At 34.7% G+C, this 18,449-nt stretch overlaps 1 protein-coding gene across 1 annotated transcript in view; it reads left to right on the top strand.

Annotated features, from left to right (window-relative positions):
• The first annotated feature begins 1,809 nt into the window (after window positions 1–1,809).
• The window catches only part of LOC148944902 (uncharacterized), a 64,066-nt gene continuing 47,426 nt past the window's right edge, over window positions 1,810–18,449 (top strand). Inside the window, exon 1 of the mRNA XM_089098891.1 lies at window positions 1,810–1,852. Coding sequence (XP_088955017.1) covers window positions 1,810–1,852 — 43 coding nt within the window. The remainder of the gene's footprint in view (window positions 1,853–18,449) is intronic.

The following is an 18,449-nucleotide window of genomic DNA, read 5'->3' as shown; positions in this document are numbered from 1 at the left end:
GGTTAGTTGCCCTCAAATCACTTTCGACTATTAAAAACGACACTAGCCCTTTGAGTTTCCAATTGAATGAGCCCTTTTTAAAGTTTCTATGACAAAGCTTTCAATAAAAACCTTATATGCCCCCAGGACATAACTTATAACCCTTGCCCCAAAGACTGTGGGGGGAGTGTAAAATTCCAACTTTTTAAAATTCCCGCCATCCAATTTTTTCATTTTACCCCAATCCCAAAAATATTTTACCCTCAAATCCTCCAACTCTTTAAAACCACACAAAAGTATGGTAAATTTTTAGTTTATTCAAAAACTTTTTTTAAGTAGAACTTACTTCACTTTCATATATTCTATAGGCATGAATTTATTAGAATCAAATTTAATAACAATTTGTAAGTTTCATATCATTCTACTGAACACTTCATTTTTATTAACAGATTCTTCTTTTTATTATTGCAATTTTACTGCAATGATCCACACTAAAACACTTAAGGAAATGTTTAATGAATTGCCAGAATTACAAGATTTATAAATTGTTAACTTTATCTATTTTGAATAGTAAAAAATTTATGTATGTGGCTTATATGACTGTGAAATATCAACTCAACAATGGATATTGAATTAATTGGTAGGTTTTTGATCTTTTTCTACATACAGAAAATAAAGAACAAGGTGATATGAGGTTACATGTGATTCTTTCATTATGTATTGCTAAAGTTTTCTTTTATCAGCTGACGTGGAAGTGACATGCATATTTGAAAACATTTGTAAATATAGATAAAATATTTGTTAGAAAAAATTGCTATCACAAGCCCTGAATTCCAACTTCAGAGTTAATAAATATAGGTAGGCTAGTGAATACACTGTATATTCTACCAGTTATGAAATCTTGTTGGCTAATGAGATTTTACTGTCAAAATGACTTAAAAACATTGATGCAAATCTGATTAATAGATGGTTATTGGATACTATAAAATTAAAATTTCATGGGTAGTATTTTTCTTTAGATTTGTATATAGCTTAAGAGCTATACCTGGGACCAAAAGCAATGGGCGTGCATTGTCAGTGTAGCAAATATTGTATTTGGAAAGAGCATCAACTGGGGAATAAAATGGGGCTACTCTTTTTTTTATTATAGTGTTTTCTTCAGAAGAGCTGTAACTCTACATTGGTATCATCAGAAGCTCTATTAGATATAGGCTGATAGAGATTAGCCAAAATGTTCAATTAATTTGCTTCTGTAACTCCCTGTCTTTAAAATTTACTCATTATTTTGGTAATGTTTATATTACCCAAAATATATTCCAATCCAGGGTATATATTTGCAAATTAGGGGGGGGGGGGGGTAAAGTTTATTTCTGATCCAAATGAATGTTAAATTTGGATTCAGGATACAATTCTGACTGTAGAGGTAAGTTTGAAATTTATCACCCCCTCCCCTAATGTGTAAATATATACCCTAAATTGGTATATAAAGGGGCATGGGTGAAGTTCATTTCTGACACAAATGAATATTAAATTTGTATTCAGGATCCAATTTTGACTATGGAGGTAAGTTTGTTTTTTAGCTACCTGAATATTCTGTTAATATAAACATTACTCATTATTTTAGGCCTATCCTTTTTATTCTGTCTATTGTTGGAAAGGCAGTATGTTCTTTGGGAAAAAGTCTAGAATAGTGGTTCCCCAGAAGTGAGTAGGTTTAGATTGCAAATCTTGTACTCATTTTCATAGTTTTTGACAATTTATCCTCAGCCCCCCCCCCAATGGTCTTATAGCCTCTATCTTCCTTGTTATTTTTTTTTTGCACCAGGCAGAATGACTGGTGCACTCTGCTGCCATGCTGCCTATTCACAGAAAGGTAGTTTTAAAACAATTTTTTTGGCTACTTAAAAATTGTAAGCTGTCTCCCAAGAATAATAGCTGTGACTTTGGTATCACCTCTATCTTCCACAATGCTTCTACTATCCCTGAATATTGGAGGATTTCCCCCAAAATCTCTATTTCTCCCTTCCCTCTCTCTCCCCCCCCCAAAAAAAACACCCTTAAAGGGATAGCAAAAACTTGGCCTAGAAGTTTCATAATGTTAAATCTAGCCCTGCCAAGGGCATAATGATACCATTAAAGGGGAGATGGCAGGACTTGGGATGAATTATCGAAATACAAAACTAAATAATCAAAATGAGCAAAAAATCAGCAAAATGAGCAAAATGAGCAAAAATAATCAAAATGAGCAAAAAAAATTCTTTCTTTTAGATTTAACATGTTTCCTTCTGGAGTCACTATTCTACACCTTTAAAGTTCTTTATTCTTTTTAACAGAAAGCCGTTCTTTTGCACTAAGATCTTACATCTAAGATCCCACATCTTTCTGCAAAGGTTTCCATTCTTTTAACTCATCTTTGTTCTAAGGTCTTACAACTCACTGATTTTAGCAAAAAGTGTGAAAGATGCCATCTTTCTGCCATATAGAACAATAGTCAATTTCAAAAAGGCTTAATAAACCTAGCATAAAATTATTTCAAGTTCATTAAAATTCTATGAACATGTGGCAAGAAGCAAGAAAAGGTATTAAAAACCCATTTGCTGATCCTCATTAGTCAGTAAATTTCTTGTTGTTCATACTAATGACTTACAAATAAAGTGGACATACCACTTATGCCTTCTTTTATGCTCTGTCCAAATATAATAATCACTTTTGCCATAAATGAATTTTACCCTCGCCCCTATATATACCAATTCAGGGTATATATTTGCATATTAGGGGGAGGGGGTAAAGTTTAAACTTACCTCTCATTTGCATCAGAAATAGATTTACCCCCCCCTAATGTGCAAATATATACCCTAAGTTGGTATATAAAGAGGTGAGGATAAAATTCATTTGCAGCAAAAGTGATGATAAAATTCTACTTTAGCTACTTTTGGTTATCTTGGAAGGGGGTTAAGTTAGGAAACTGAAACTTTCAGGGATGGGTCTAAATGCTAAAGTATGTCCCAGGAAGGTATTTTGAAGTACTACCTCCACTCCTTCTCCCTCTAGAGGGTTCTGAAATTTGCCTAGCCTATATGGCAGGTCTATATCCATTGATATTTTGTCAAAACAACATTTTACCTCAATTTTCAGTTATTGGTTTCTTTTTCTCTGGCTTTAGTTCTGAAAATGCAATTTCTGTTATTTGAGTAGAATTTTAAGCCATATTAATGGTGTAGCGATGGAGATTTTTGTGTGTGTATAAAGAATGATTGTTAGCTATATAAGAAAGGACCGGGCTTAATTGTGGTCGTAAATATTGACCGCGTCGAAGGCAATATTATGCCCATAGGTCGTGAACTTACACCTTATAAGTTCTCCGATAGCGCCGCTTATAGCGCTAAAGATTGTGCCACAAGCCTCGCGCCACAGCAATGGGGAGTGAAGCAACTTTATGACCGCGCCGCCCTAAATTATTGAGAGAAATTAAAATGTGTAGAAATATAGATGTGACCTCTTTCCTTGAGCTATCTGGAGATCAGATTCCCTGGGAACGTCCTTGGAGATTTGCGAACCAATTACCTGTTATTAGGCTTGATACAGACATATAAAATGAAATAAACACAGGTAAAAAACAATAGATTTATTGAGACTTACATATTTAGGTGAACAGCAGTGAGTCACTTCAAGCGACAACAATGGTGACTGAGATACAACATGAAAGAATTGCCAAGCTTGAGTGGCAAAATAATTCTATCTGAATGGTCCTGATTCCAATTTACGAATCTTTTCAAAAAGCACTTTTACCCCACTATCAAACGTAGCTCTTTTGTCCTGCGCTGTAAGGACTGGCCCACCATTGGCTCAAGTGGCCCATGGATGCGAACCCTTCGTCCAATAGATTGTTTTAAATATTTCTGATGATTCAAACGTTCACACGGTTCTTATCATTTAAACTTCCTTATAAATATTGTGCGAAGCACCATTTTTTATTGCCCATTCTCTTAGCAAAATCCAAAGCTTGGATAGCGCCGTTCTTTGTCTGAGGCTAACTGTAGTTTTTTTCTCTTTGCTGATTAAGGACTTTTCATTTTTGAAACTAGATTTAATTTAATCATAGGAAGTCGGAATTATCTTTAGAAAGAAGGCACTTTATTTTGGTATTTTAAATACTTCGCTGTTTACTCACGGTACATATTACACATCCCATAAACTAATGACGTCCCGTCATTAGTACTTGCTTGCCTTTGGTCTTTTAAAATGTTCGCAATTTATTAACTATTTCTTCTACACAATTCTTTTATGTTTATGTTATGGCTTAATCAGGAGTGCGAAAAATTTTCTCTATTACTTTTCTTATTTTATTTTACGTCCCTATCTAAAATTAATCTACCGGACTAAGATTATTCATGGTTCTAGGCTAGCTACTATACTAAAGATTTTTTCTTCTACATCTAACACTGATTACTTTTAAATTTCCAACAAGGTTGGGGCTATTCTACCTTCACATTTTTTTTGAATTCACTTTTTACAAGGTTTTTTTTTTTATTTTGCTATTTATATGGCACATTACTTTCTATCTATGCTACATTAAATTAATAGCTCGACAACGCTACACATAACTATATCTGGACATCTAACACTACATATAAGAACGATTTAAAACACACAATATTGGGTTTACAATGTTCAGTGGTAACATTAGAACACTTTGACTAGGGGTGTTTGCTATGCAACGTTAATGATAGGATATTAGAATTTTTGAGTTATCAAAGTTATTAAGAAGTAACATATGTAAATTCACATCTATTTCATCACTATTCGAGTCTTTAGTGTACTCAATGCTTCTGTTGTAAATTATTGTCCTTCACTCTTTTCGTCTTGGCAAAATTGTTAAAGCACTTACGTTATGGTTTCTTCATGGGACAGTTCAAGCACGATTGTGTTCACACGACAAGCTTTCTCTAATTGTCAACTGGAAAATGATGCTTCTAACTACAGGTGTTGGAATATGCTATCAGAGTTCATTCTCACCTGATTTTTGACAGTTCATAGGGTGCCTTGTCATTAAGGGGTCGAACACTGGGAGTGCGTTTATTTTCTTCTCACCATATCATTTTTGGGATATTTTTAGGCACATAGAGAGTGTATTCTCGCATAAAATTGTTCATTTGTGTCTCTTATAAAATTGTTAGCTCATGGCTTGCGTCTATTAACCCTTGCGGTAATTCCTAGGTTAATCATGGGGGAATTGAAGTTTGGGTTGGGAACAGGTCGACATCAAACTACAGTTACTTGTTCATCATGTTGTCTTTAACTTGTGGGAGGGGTATATTGTCCCTTAAGGGTTGGTCACTGTGGTTAATCTTGGTTTCCAGGTGCATTGTTCGAAAATTATCTCGTAACATATGTGGGATAACAGAGATATGAATTTTCCACACAGAGGGGATAGGATGGATTTCGAGTGATGGTCGAAAGGGATTCAACGCGTAAGTCTGTGACACATAAATAGTTTTTGGAGTCATCAAATATCATGATTATACGGTCATATGGTATATGGGTCCATAATGATTATCAAAGGCGATATTTATGTACTTATATCTTGTACTGATCAATGGGGTTCTCAGAATTTATGTGATTATATAGTTCAATAATACGCTGGATACTGAGATTCAAATATAATGTTACCTGGTACGTAATATGGTTCATGGTCGAGGAAACGATCAAAGGTAACTGTTGTTTTCGTAGACGAAGCTGGGATGAAAATTGACTGGAGTGTATGGTGAGTACTCTTCGTTGGTTAAAGTATGATGAAAAAAGATACTACTAGGCTTTATCTTCGCTGGAAAACTCATTGTAATCATCTATATCCACTATGTCAGTCCACTTCCTGTAATAAAAATAACAAAACAGAATCACACGTTCTTTAATGTAAATACTCTTAGTACAATTAAGTCATGCATCGATTGGGTACATGATTTTTTATGCTACGAGACAGAGTTAAATAAATACACTAATATTAGTGCACAAAACGAAATTTTTATCATGTTGGTGGAAATATATGTAAAGTTCCCATTGGGAAATTCAATACATAGAAGTTTCTTCGAAGTTGTTATGGCCTAACGACGATATAAAAGATTAATTCTTTAGCTTTAAGTGTGGTCTGTTATTATGCTTTCTAATATACACTACTACATACACTTTATTTTAACTTCTTTCAACACTTAGTTAATTTTAAATTATATTTAAAATAATCATTTAAACAGAGTTTATGCTACATGATTAAATTTTGAGGTCTAATTTTACAACATATGTAATGCCTGCATTGTTCACGCACGTCCGTGCTGTTTAAGAAACGCATCTTGCAGCGTCATAACCGCACGGTTTTACGTAAACGATACTACAATGAAGGAACAAGACATAGCAAGGACGAGTGGAGACCTCCATACCCACTCGTTTTCTAATGTCTTCCCCTTTTCTTGGCTTAGATGTTCTCATGGGGTTCCGAGTTGCACCTCTGCATTCCAGCCATTTCCCCGGGTTCTTCTCTTGGTTTTTGCCTTCTTAGTCTCAGTATTTTCTCGTAATTACAAGTCAACGGGGTTTTTATGTTCAGGAAAGTTGAAAATAAGAAACATACAACCAGTAGCATGTTCCACCAGAAATTGGATGAGAATAATCCGTATCTATTATCCACATACGTTAATCTCTGGTCTTCATTTGTAAATAGGGAAATCTGGGAATCTAATGCTTCTCTTATTGTTGTAAGTTTTGGTGTCCCTTTATTCTTTTCTATTTTGGACCATATCGAGTTTTTCATTTCCTCGTTTTCTATATTGGGAATAGTGTACGATAGGTTAATTGCCTTGAAGTTGGTCATTTTGGGACTGATTATCTTTGTGCTCGTGGTAATTAACGGCGTTCGAACAGTTGACTCTTTAGTTACGAGTCGACACCCTTGTTTTATGGTTATCGTACCCACATTCTGCAACAGTAATTCTGTTTTGTAACTTGGGTCTATTCCTTCTGTATTATTATAACAAAACAACGTTCCAACAGTTTCTCTTGGAACAGAAATCATGATAACATTCATAAATATGAACAGGATCCCAGGGAACGGAATTCATGATCCTTATGATCCTGTACATATCCACGAACATGATCAGCTCATATTTAGACGCTTCTGTACTGGTAGTTTTTTTTGTTTTTGATCAATCTTTGTTAGGACCTGGGTCGATTTTTTTTTTATAGAAAATCCGAGGGAACCGCCAAAACCCAGCAAATTAAATGCCGCGTGGGCCTTGAGTTCCTCCCCAGGCTTCCCACAAAACGTGGTCCATCTATTTAGATTTGATTACACAACTTAATACTGGGTAGAGGGTGGTTTCCATAGTTCATTTGTAGAATATAAGTTGAATTCCATGGAGGAGTATAGGGACGGTCTCTCCTACCCGCTGAAAAAACACAGTTGGTAGGGGAGACTGAACCTCCCCTCTCCATGATATAAATTCCGTTATTGATCTCAATAAGTGGGTATATTATAGGTTATCCAACTGATTAATTCACATTTGTAGGGTTATAGTTGATTTTCGTAAGGTAGCTACCTAGTAGGCAGAATGTGCCAAACAGGACATAAAACACTATTTGTCACCATCGGTTGACCACGAGCTTCCCACTTTGGGCCTTTCTCCCTGATCGCCAACGTTTTGACATCACTCGTATTATTTTTTTTTCATTAATATTGACTTGGTTAACTTTACTTGCACACTGTTAAATTTATTATGGTTGGTCACAAGTTGACTTTCATAAGGGATTTGAAATTTGTCTTTACATTAATTAGGGGTATTTCCATCTGTCAGGTTTTTTAACCGTTCTGTCTGACTGTGTCGTTATTTTATCCTCTGTTTCTTGCGGTTTTTTCTTTTTCGGTTTTTCTAGCGAAATAAGATCAAACTTTTTGTATTGTTTTTTCAATAATTCTTGCCCTTTTAATTTCGTTTGTTTCGCGTGTGCGGCTGCTGAAGTTGGTCTTGATTTCCCTATTTCTTTAACTACTATATGGTCTGATTCGCCGTCAGACTCTTCGGAACTGCTTTCCAATGAATCCGGATTAGAACTTTTAGAGGTGGCACTTTTTGAGGCATCACCTGCCCGTCCTTCATAAATTTCTACTCCCCTGGAAGTAGAAGGTTTATCCCTAAGTCCTCACCTTGAGTTCTCAACTCGGGAGACTTGAATGACTCTTGAGAACTTCGGGAGTAATCAAGAGTTTTCGCGAGGTTCCTCCACAGTTTGAATGCCATGTTCTCAGGGGGATGAGACATTTTTGCACTAGGGTTTCCCTTCATGAAGTCCACTGTTTAGGTTTGACCTTGGACACAGTTATATCATGATATTGACCTTGCTGGTCATCCTTGGGAGTTTTATTCTCGGGCAATGTACTTTGACTCGTTTTTATGGGGAAATTTATTAAATCCATAGCCTCTCGCAGATTTGTTTTAGTTGAATCTTCGGGAGGAGTTTTCTTCACGGTAATACCGGGGGTTTCTACAGCTCTGTTCAATTCTTCCTGCAGTGACAGGGGCCTTTCTATCGGTGTTGCAGGGGAAACCATATCGTATGGAAATCTTTTGGGGGACATGGGGTCGAAATTGTATCGGGGAAAAATTGGGTTTTTGGAGATATTGTAGAATCCATTTCTTCCGCGCTCTCTGATGATGAGCTTTTTGAACCTTTCGGCGTTTTTATTCTTACTGGTATTAGGAATTTTTTCTTTGGAATAATTGGATTTTTCATAGATAAGAAATCTTCGAAGTTTTCCTCACCGCTCTCATTCTCGAAATAGTCTTGCCTGAAATTAAAGGGTTTTAGCTCCGCCAATCTTGATTTAGGGGGATCATTTTCTGCATCTGACGAATCAGTAGAGGAGGGATGTGATACCCAGCTCTCTGAAAATTTGGCTCTTTTTATTCGGCTAACCTGTGCTTTGTAAGTTCTTCCGCTATCGGGGTTTTCCATTTTATAAGCATATTCGTTATCGTACTTTTTGACTATTCTGTACGGTCCAGAATATTTGTTGGAAAGTTTTTTGCCTTCCGTTTTTGCTTCGTTCTTTAGGTAGACGCAGTCTCCTACTTTGAAATCTGTACTCCCCTTGACTTTGGGTTGGTTTCTTAGATATTGGTTTATTTTACATTTTTCCAATACTTGCCTAACTATTTCATAAGTTTTCCTCGTCCTATTTATGAATTATTGTTTGTAATTTTCCGAGCTATTATAATACTGCCGAGATTCAATAATCTCATTATACCGGATTCTAAAATCACGACCAAAAAGTAAATAAAATGGATTGTCTTTGGTTGTTTCTGAATAAGCAGTGTTGATTACGTTTGTTAAATAAGGTAAGAATTTATCCCAGTCGCTCCTATTTTCTTTTTTATAAATACTTAATAAAATCGAAAATATTTTATTCCTATTTTCTATTTTAACATTAGCTTGTGGATGGTACGAAGCTGTCACCATTTTCTCTATATTAAGAAAACTCATTAAATCTTTTATTACTTTTGAAACAAAATTGCTTCCGTTGTCGCTCAAAATTCTATTTGGAACGCCAAATTGTGAAAATAATTTCACTAACTCCTTACTGGTGGCATAAGCACCTTGATTTTTCAATGCTTGATTTTTGCACAAGTAAATCCTGAAAAATGGTCCATAACCGAAAAAATACAAGTATGGCCCCTGCTGGAGATAAGCAAGGCTCCATTCGTTCCGAATAAGTCAAATGAGATAATATCTAATGGGTGCATTGCTACTTGAACCCTCCTCATTGGAGGATTAGGAAAAGATGGTAGGGTTTTCTTAAGTTACATGCTTCGCATGTCCTTACAAATTCTTTACGTTGCGTCATCGCGGACAACACGTAAAAAAATTGTTTCAATTTATGGAACATTTTTAATACTCCTAAATGTCTACCTATATCTCAATGAAAACATTCAAATGCAGGTGCTATTAAGTTTTGTGGTAATACAGGTATTATTGAAGTTTGGTTTCTTTTTGTCTCAGCAGTCACGATTCTACACAGTATTTCTTCATCGAGATCATAGCGAAAATTATCTATCTCTTTTCTAAGAGTTTTGAATTTATCCGGTAACGCATCGTCATTCACAAAATAATTAATAAGTACCGAACACATATCGTCCTTTTTTTGCTTTCTTTTTATATTTTCTAACGATTAGGGACAATAGTTAACCCCATTTTCCTTTACCGTGTGCTTTTTCTTACTTCCATGTTTGCTCTTAGCATTGATAGCGTTAGCTTCATTTTCCTCAGTTTCCGACGGAATATTTTCTGGGCATCTACTCAAAAAGTCACAAGCTGCGTTTTGTTTACCTTTTAAATGTTCAAATTCGTAATCTAGGTCTTGGATTTTTATAATCCATCTAGCTAGAATTCCCGTGGGGTTTTTAAATGTGCGCAGGTACTGCAAGATTTTATGGTCTAATCGTAGCATAAATTTTCTACCAATTAAATAGTGTCTAAATTTTTCCAAGTGGTGAATTATAGATGATAATTCCAAGTTTGTGGTGGAATAACTACTTTCGCCCTTTGATAAGGTTCTACTCGAAAAGCATATCACTTTTTCTATTTTTTTATTCGAAGGTCCTTGTAAAGGATCAGGGTTTCCCATGGGAATTATTTGCGAGAGAATAGCCCCAATGCCTTTTGAACTAGCATCGGTTGTGACCACAAATTCTCCGTTTTCGAAATCAGGGAGTGAGAATATTGGTTCAGAAGTGAGCGCCTTTTTTAGACGGTCTAGGGAAATTTGAGCTACCTGGGACCAGGTAACATTTTGGAAGTTTCCTTTATTTAAGTCCGTGAGGGGTTTTGCAATTTGGGCATCATTGCGCACAAATTTTCTAAAGTAGCCAGTAAGACCTAAAATTCCCCTTAGTTCTCTCATAGTTCTGGGGGGTTTGAGGTTTTCAACACATTTTATTTTATCAGGGTCTGGGAATATCTCTCCTTTTGTGACTAATAATCCTAAAAGTTTAATTTGATGTTGAAATAAATTTACTTTACTTTCTCGGGCCGGCATTTTGACGTCCCCTGTCTAAACTTTTCGAACACCTTAGCTAGTGTCACTAAGTTCTGTTCAGTGTTTTCCCCCACGCATATGACATCGTTGTAAAAATGCATGATATTTTTTAATCCCCTATAGAGGTGTAGTAGGGGTCTGCATAGTATGCTTAAACTTGTTTTCAGTTCAAATGGTACTCTTAAGTATGCATATGAACAACATTCAGATGCTGAAAAGGCGGTTTTATGGACATCCTTTTTGGCTATTTTCACTTTGTGGTAGCCTTGGGTAAGGTCCAAAGAAGTAAAAATTTTGTTCTTGTTTGAGATTGAGTCAAGAATTTCATCTATTCTTGGTAGAGGAAATTTATCGCTAACTACTTGTTTGTTAAGGGCTCTATAGTCTACCAGAAGTCTAAGATCACCATTCTTCTTTGGTACTAATATCACTGGTGCACTATACGGACTTATGCTTGGGCGTATAATTTCATTTTTTTTCTAATTCATGGATTTTATTTTTTAACCATTCTTTATGCTTATATGGCACACGATATGGCTGTTTCACTAACGCATTAACAGTCGTTAAAATTGAGTGTTCATAAAACGGTATCAGCCCGATGTCATCTTCAGATGCAGAAAACACGTCTTTAAAATTCCATTATAATTCGCACAATTTTTTCTTAAGTTCCAAGTCCGTAATTTGATCCATATTAAACTTTTTTCAAAATTGCGATTTATTAAGGGGATATTTGTTATGTGAACTTTCAATTCTGTTAACTACGTATGTTTTAAAATTTTCTCATGTAATTAAATCATTCTCCGATAAAACCTAGAGTTGAACAAAACACGTCCCCTTTTTTATTGTAATTGTATCATTTTCGTGGTTATTAGTTACCCAAATAAAACCTTCTCCTTTGTCATAAGATATAATCTATTCCTCGCATAGCAGATTTTCGGGAATTTCAGATGGGGTCGCAAACCATATTTCGGATTTGCTAACCACTGGCTCAATCATCTGTGATATTTGAATTTTTTGCATCGTTTTGGGAGGGACTTTTGTTTTCCTTATCACGAATCCGTAATATTTCTCTGTATTTTCATTGTTTATTAGATTCATACTGGCGCTATTTGGCGCCATTGCGGCATCTTGTGGCGTCACGTTGGCTTTTACTATGTTTTTCCATAATTCCACTATTTTCTTGATTTCGTTTGACCTGTACTGTCGCATATCTCCTATTTTTATTTTTGCGGATTCAATACTTTTATTATTTAAATTTACTTCATCTCTGCAATGTCTTTCAGAATAATTGAACAAATTTCTAATTTTGCCATGTCCTTCTTGCGAGACATGAGGTTCAAAATATTGCGACATTATACCGTCAGAAATTTTGTTTACTGTTACGTTGTCTTCGTAACCTCTGTTACGATTTCTTAAGGTAGAAATTTCTTCCCCTACCTTAGCTGGGTAGACAAGCCTCTCGTTTGCTACGTCTAATAGTACTCTATTGGACCTTAAAAAATTTGCGCCTATAATTGCTTCATACGGGAAGTTATCGCATATTATAAAATTTGTCGGGAAAATCCTATTGTCCCTTTTTACGTTTAGGCAAATTGAACCCCTTGCATCCAATTTATGCCCTGTCACACTAGTTAAATCGGGATTATTAGGGTTCCTCTGTCGCCTAATATGCGGAGGCAACATATTAAATATGCATGAGCTTATAATATTAACTGTAGCTCTGCTGTCAACTAAAGCCTTAAAGTAAACGTTTTCTATACGAAAATCATTAAATATAGGTTACTTGTTATTAATATCACTACAAGATGGCACCACCATTGTTTTGGACCTATTAAATATTCTGGGCACCCTCTGGGTCCAATTTGTATTTCTGAGGGGCCCGAAACGTTTCCCTGAGGATTTATTTCATGTCTCGGTGCTTGTAATAGGTATTCAGACACATGAGTTTCCGTAGGCATATCTAATTGATTTACGTCTGTCTGCCTTCACCATGTATTATTATGGTAACGTGGATGTCCTGTGTCAGTGCCGCTTGCTGGCGCAGACTGCCAATGCCGTTGGCTTGCAAAATTTTCATTTCCCATCGGCAAATTTTCGTGATTTCTGTATAGCATTCTCGCATTATATTGGCTTTGGCGAGTATTTGGGTTTTCAAATCGGTAATTAATTTGTCTATTGGGAGGAGGGGTATAAAAATTTTGTTGGTACGCGTTGTAAGGTACTGGTTGGCGCAATCTTCCCTCGTTATAGCCTAGTGCACCACCGGCGCTAAAATTTGTTCTTTTGAACAAATGGTTGCCATAATTTTGCCTACTGCCGACAGCAATTCTTGGTATGCGGTTGGGGACATAACGGCACTCTCTCGCGATGTGCCCAGGTCGATTGCAATTATAGTATCTTATTATTGTATGGTTATTTTCATAATTAGATTGTTTGGCAGGCTGAAAACGTACTGTTTTCTGCCTAGCGGGTTCTTGCGTTTTATTTCTTTGTGGCACTGGGGAGTTATCCCTTGAAAAGAAATTGGGAGACGCCTGATCGCCCTTGAAGTTTATGTTCGCATTTGAATCGCCTAGGCTATTTATTTTTGCTTTACGGTGATTTGCAACCATCGTGTCGACTTCGATCAATCGCTCTACCTTCTGAACTGCGAGATCCAACGTCTGAATATTTTTGGATATTACCACTCTATATAGTTTTGGGGGTAGCCCTTGCAAAAAGGTATTTAGTATGACTTTTTCATACAGTTGCCCAGAACCTGTTCCATATTTTTCCTCTACCGAAATGCGTATATTATCAAGATATTCTCTTATATTTTGTGAATAGTCAAAGCTCACCGTTCCGTGTTTTAATTTATTAATTGAACTGGTTTCGATAAATCTATCTTTAAATGCTTTTAACAATTTGTCCACCGTATTTATTGGCAAGTTAGCGTCATTGCCTACGGTCTGCTTAATTTGATTTAGAATGGTTATGGCCTGGCTTTTTGGTAATAAAAGAAGCATGTTAAATAGCGCTTCTATCTCTGTTTTTTGTTAGTTTTATAGACACGGTCAAATGGATGATGAATTAGTCAATAATTGATTGCCCCTTATGTTCCAGGAATGACTTCCTTATTTCTATATTTTTCGCGACTATTTTTTGCGCCACTAATTTTTTTCTAAATCCTCTGCCATTTTTTTTGTTTTTGTTTGAATAATTCGAAATAAATTTATTTTTTCACTTAACTTATTTTTGGGGAGGCTATTATATCCTATGAGATATAAAGGGTTTCCAGTCATAGCTTAGCGGTTGTAAGCCTAATCACTTTACTTATATGTCTGTATCTCTCCAATAATTAAATTCAAATTACAAAGTTTATACCGTAATTAGTTCGCAAGTTTTCTTCCAATTTTTGACCGCGCCATTTGTAGCGATGAATATTTATTGTGGCGATGAATATTTATTGTGGCTATAAGGAATGTGGCTATAAAGGGAAGGGACTGGGCTTAATTGTGGTCGAAAATATTGACCGCGTCAAAGGCAATAATATGCCCAAAGGTCGTGAACTTACACCTTATAAGTTCTCCGATAGCGCCGCTTATAGCGCTAAAGATTGTGCCACAAGCCTCGCGACACAGCAATGGGGAGTGAAGTAACTTTATGACCGCGCCGCCCTAAATTATTGAGAGAAATTAAAATGTGTAGAAATATAGATGTGACCTCTTTCCTTGAGCTATCTGGAGATCAGATTCCCTGGGAACGTCCTTGGAGATTTGCGAACTAATTACCTGTTATTAGGCTGGCTACAGACATATAAAATGAAATAAACACAGGTAAAAAACAATAGATTTATTGAGACTTACATATTTAGGTGAGCAGCAGTGAGTCACTTCAAGTGACAACAATGGTGACTGAGATACAACATGAAAGAATTGCCAAGCTTGAGTGGCGAAATAATTCTATCTGAATGGTCCTGATTCCAATTTACGAATCTTTTCAAAAAGCACTTTTACCCCACTATCAAACGTAGTTCTTTTGTCCTGTGCTGTAAGGACTGGCCCACCATTGGCTCAAGTGGCCCAAGGATGCGAACCCTTCGTCCAATAGATTGTTTTAAATATTTCTGATGATTCAAACGTTCACACGGTTCTTATCATTTAAACTTCCTTAGAAAGATTGTGCGAAGCACCTTTTTTTATTGCCCATTCTCTTAGCGAAATCCAAAGCTTGGATGGCGCTGTTCTTTGTCTGAGGCTAACTGTAGTTTTTTCTCTCTGCTGATTAAGGACTTTTCATTTTTGAAACTAGATTTAATTTAATTATAGGAAGTCGGAATTATCTTTAGAAAGAAGGAACTTTATTTTGGTATTTTAAATACATTGCATTTTACTCACGGTACAATGGTATTTTTTTTCAAAATTTAGGAAATGTATTTGCATATCTTTGAGACCTTATAAATTGGTATTGAGCAAAGTTGTGAAGCTGAAAACAATTTTGTTGTACTTCATTTAAGCAGAAGATCTATTTTGCAAGGTTTCACTTTTATAACACACAGATTTTTGAAGGTCATCAAAGGTCAGGACCCCCTAGAAGGAGAAGGAGTTGGGTATAAATTTACAACTGTGAATAACCATAAGTAGACATGTTAAGAAAATAATTCTTACTTTATAATATGTATAATGATCCTAGTTAAAATATTATCCAATGGGAGAACCTTTATAATCAAATCATTCCTCTTTTTTCCTTCTTTTTCCAAATTAAAAGAAAAAAATTACAATTTTTGCCATGCTTTATTTGAAAATGTTCATGTTTTGAAATTGGTGCTATAAATTGTTTTTATAGATGGCATTCATCCTGGTCGTTGTTACTTTTGTTTCGTTTTTTTAACAAAAAATTTTAAAATATGGTTATAAGACATTGATAAATATCTTAGAATATATATATTAACAGAGTATATACACCCACTTCCCTAATGTCCAAATCTATACCAAAAATTGCATTCTGAATCTAAATATAACCAAATAAACTTTACCCCAACCCCTAAATATTTCCAAATCAGGGTATATATTTGGAAATCCAGGGGGTGGGGGTAACACTCATTTGTGATGCAAATGAAGGCTATATTTATATGCAGAATGCAATTTTGGGTATATATTTGCACATTAGGGTGGGGGTAAATACTCTGTTAATATATAGGTTCTAAGAAATTCATGAATGTCTTAGAACAGTATTTTAAAATTGTTGTTAAAAAAATATAAAAGTAACAGCTACCAGGATCAACGCCATCTACAAAACAAATATAGCACAAATTTCAAAACAGCCTAAAAACGTTTTCAAATAAAGCATAGCAAAATTGTAATTTTTTTCTTTTAAGTTGGAAAAAGACAGAAAACAGAGGAAAGATTTGGGGATAAAGGTTCTCAATAAAATTTACAGTTCTGCCCTATGATAAGGAGATATGTTAAGAAAACAATTCTTAATTTAAAATATATATAACGATCCTAATTAACATATTATCCAAGGGGAGAACCTTTATCCTCAAATCTTTCCTCTTTTTCCAACTTAAAAGAAAAACAATTACGATTTTTGCCATGCTTTATTTGAAAACGTTTATAAGTTTGGAAATTTGTGCTATAATTTTTTTATAGATGGCATTCATCCCAGTGTTCAATCCCCATCTTAAGTTCTATTAAATAAAAATTAATAAATGCAGTTGTAAGACATTGATGAATATCTTAGAACCTATATATTAACAAAGTATATACCCTGCCCCATCCCCCCAATGTGCAAATATATGCCCAAAATTGCATTTGGAGCATAAATATAAACTTCATTTGCATCAAATATAACTGTTACCCCCACCTCCCCTGATGTCCAAATATATATATACCCTGATTTGGATATATTTAGGTATTGGGGTAAAGTTCATTTGGTTTAGAATGCAATTTTGTTATATATTTGAACATTAGGGGGGGGGGGGGTATATACTCTGTTAATATACAGGTTCTAAGATATACATCAATGTTTTAGAACTGTATTTTAAAATTGGATTTAGAATGCAATTTTGTTATATATTTGAACATTAGGGGGGGGGGTATATACTCTGTTAATATACAGGTTCTAAGATATACATCAATTTTTTAGAACTGTATTTTAAAATTGTGTTTAAAAAAAATGGAACTTACTATGGGGATTGAATCCTGGGTTAGGCCTAATGCCATCTATAAAAACAAATTTATAGCAACAATTTAAAAAATTTACACATTGTGTTGAAAGTGTCATCATAAGTAGACATGTTAAGAAAATAATTCTTACTTTATAATATGTATAATGATCCTAGTTAAAATATTATCCAATGGGAGAACCTTTATAATCAAATCATTCCTCTTTTTTCCTTCTTTTTCCAAATTAAAAGAAAAAAATTACAATTTTTGCCATGCTTTATTTGAAAAAGTTCATGTTTTGAAATTGGTGCTATAAATTGTTTTTATAGATGGCATTCATCCTGGTCGTTGTTACTTTTGTTTTGTTTTTTTAACAAAAAATTTTAAAATATGGTTATAAGACATTGATAAATATCTTAGAATATATATATTAACAGAGTATATACACCCACTTCCCTAATGTGCAAATCTATACCAAAATTGCATTCTGAATCTAAATATAACCAAATAAACTTTACCCCAACCCCTAAATATTTCCAAATCAGGGTATATATTTGGAAATCCAGGGGGTGGGGGTAACACTCATTTGTGATGCAAATGAAGGCTATATTTATATGCAGAATGCAATTTTGGGTATATATTTGCACATTAGGGGGCGGGGGTAAATACTCTGTTAATATATAGGTTCTAAGAAATTCATGAATGTCTTAGAACAGTATTTTAAAATTGTTGTTAAAAAAATATAAAAGTAACAGCTACCAGGATCAACGCCATCTACAAAAACAAATATAGCACAAATTTCAAAACAGCCTAAAAACGTTTTCAAATAAAGCATAGCAAAATTGTAATTTTTTTCTTTTAAGTTGGAAAAAGACAGAAAAAAGAGGAAAGATTTGGGGATAAAGGTTCTCAATAAAAATTTACAGTTCTGCCCTATGATAAGGAGATATGTTAAGAAAACAATTCTTAATTTAAAATATATATAACAATCCTAATTAACATATTATCCAAGGGGGAACCTTTATCCTCAAATCTTTTCTCTTTTTCCAACTTAAAAGAAAAAAAAATCAATTTTTGCCATGCTTTATTTCAAAATGTTTATATGTTTTGAAATTTCTGCTATAATTTTTTTATAGATGGCATTCATCCCAGTGTTCAATCCCCATCTGAAGTTCTATTAAATAAAAATTAATAAATGCAGTTGTAAGACATTGATGAATATCTTAGAACCTATATATTAACAA

The sequence above is a fragment of the Artemia sp. Qi Xiang Cuo genome, chromosome 13, assembly GCF_049724085.1.
Source record: "Artemia sp. Qi Xiang Cuo chromosome 13, ASM4972408v1, whole genome shotgun sequence".
Lineage (NCBI taxonomy): Eukaryota > Metazoa > Arthropoda > Branchiopoda > Anostraca > Artemiidae > Artemia > Artemia sp. Qi Xiang Cuo.
The sequence above is the reverse complement of the archived record's forward strand: the minus strand, read 5'-3'. Positions and strand labels throughout refer to the sequence as shown.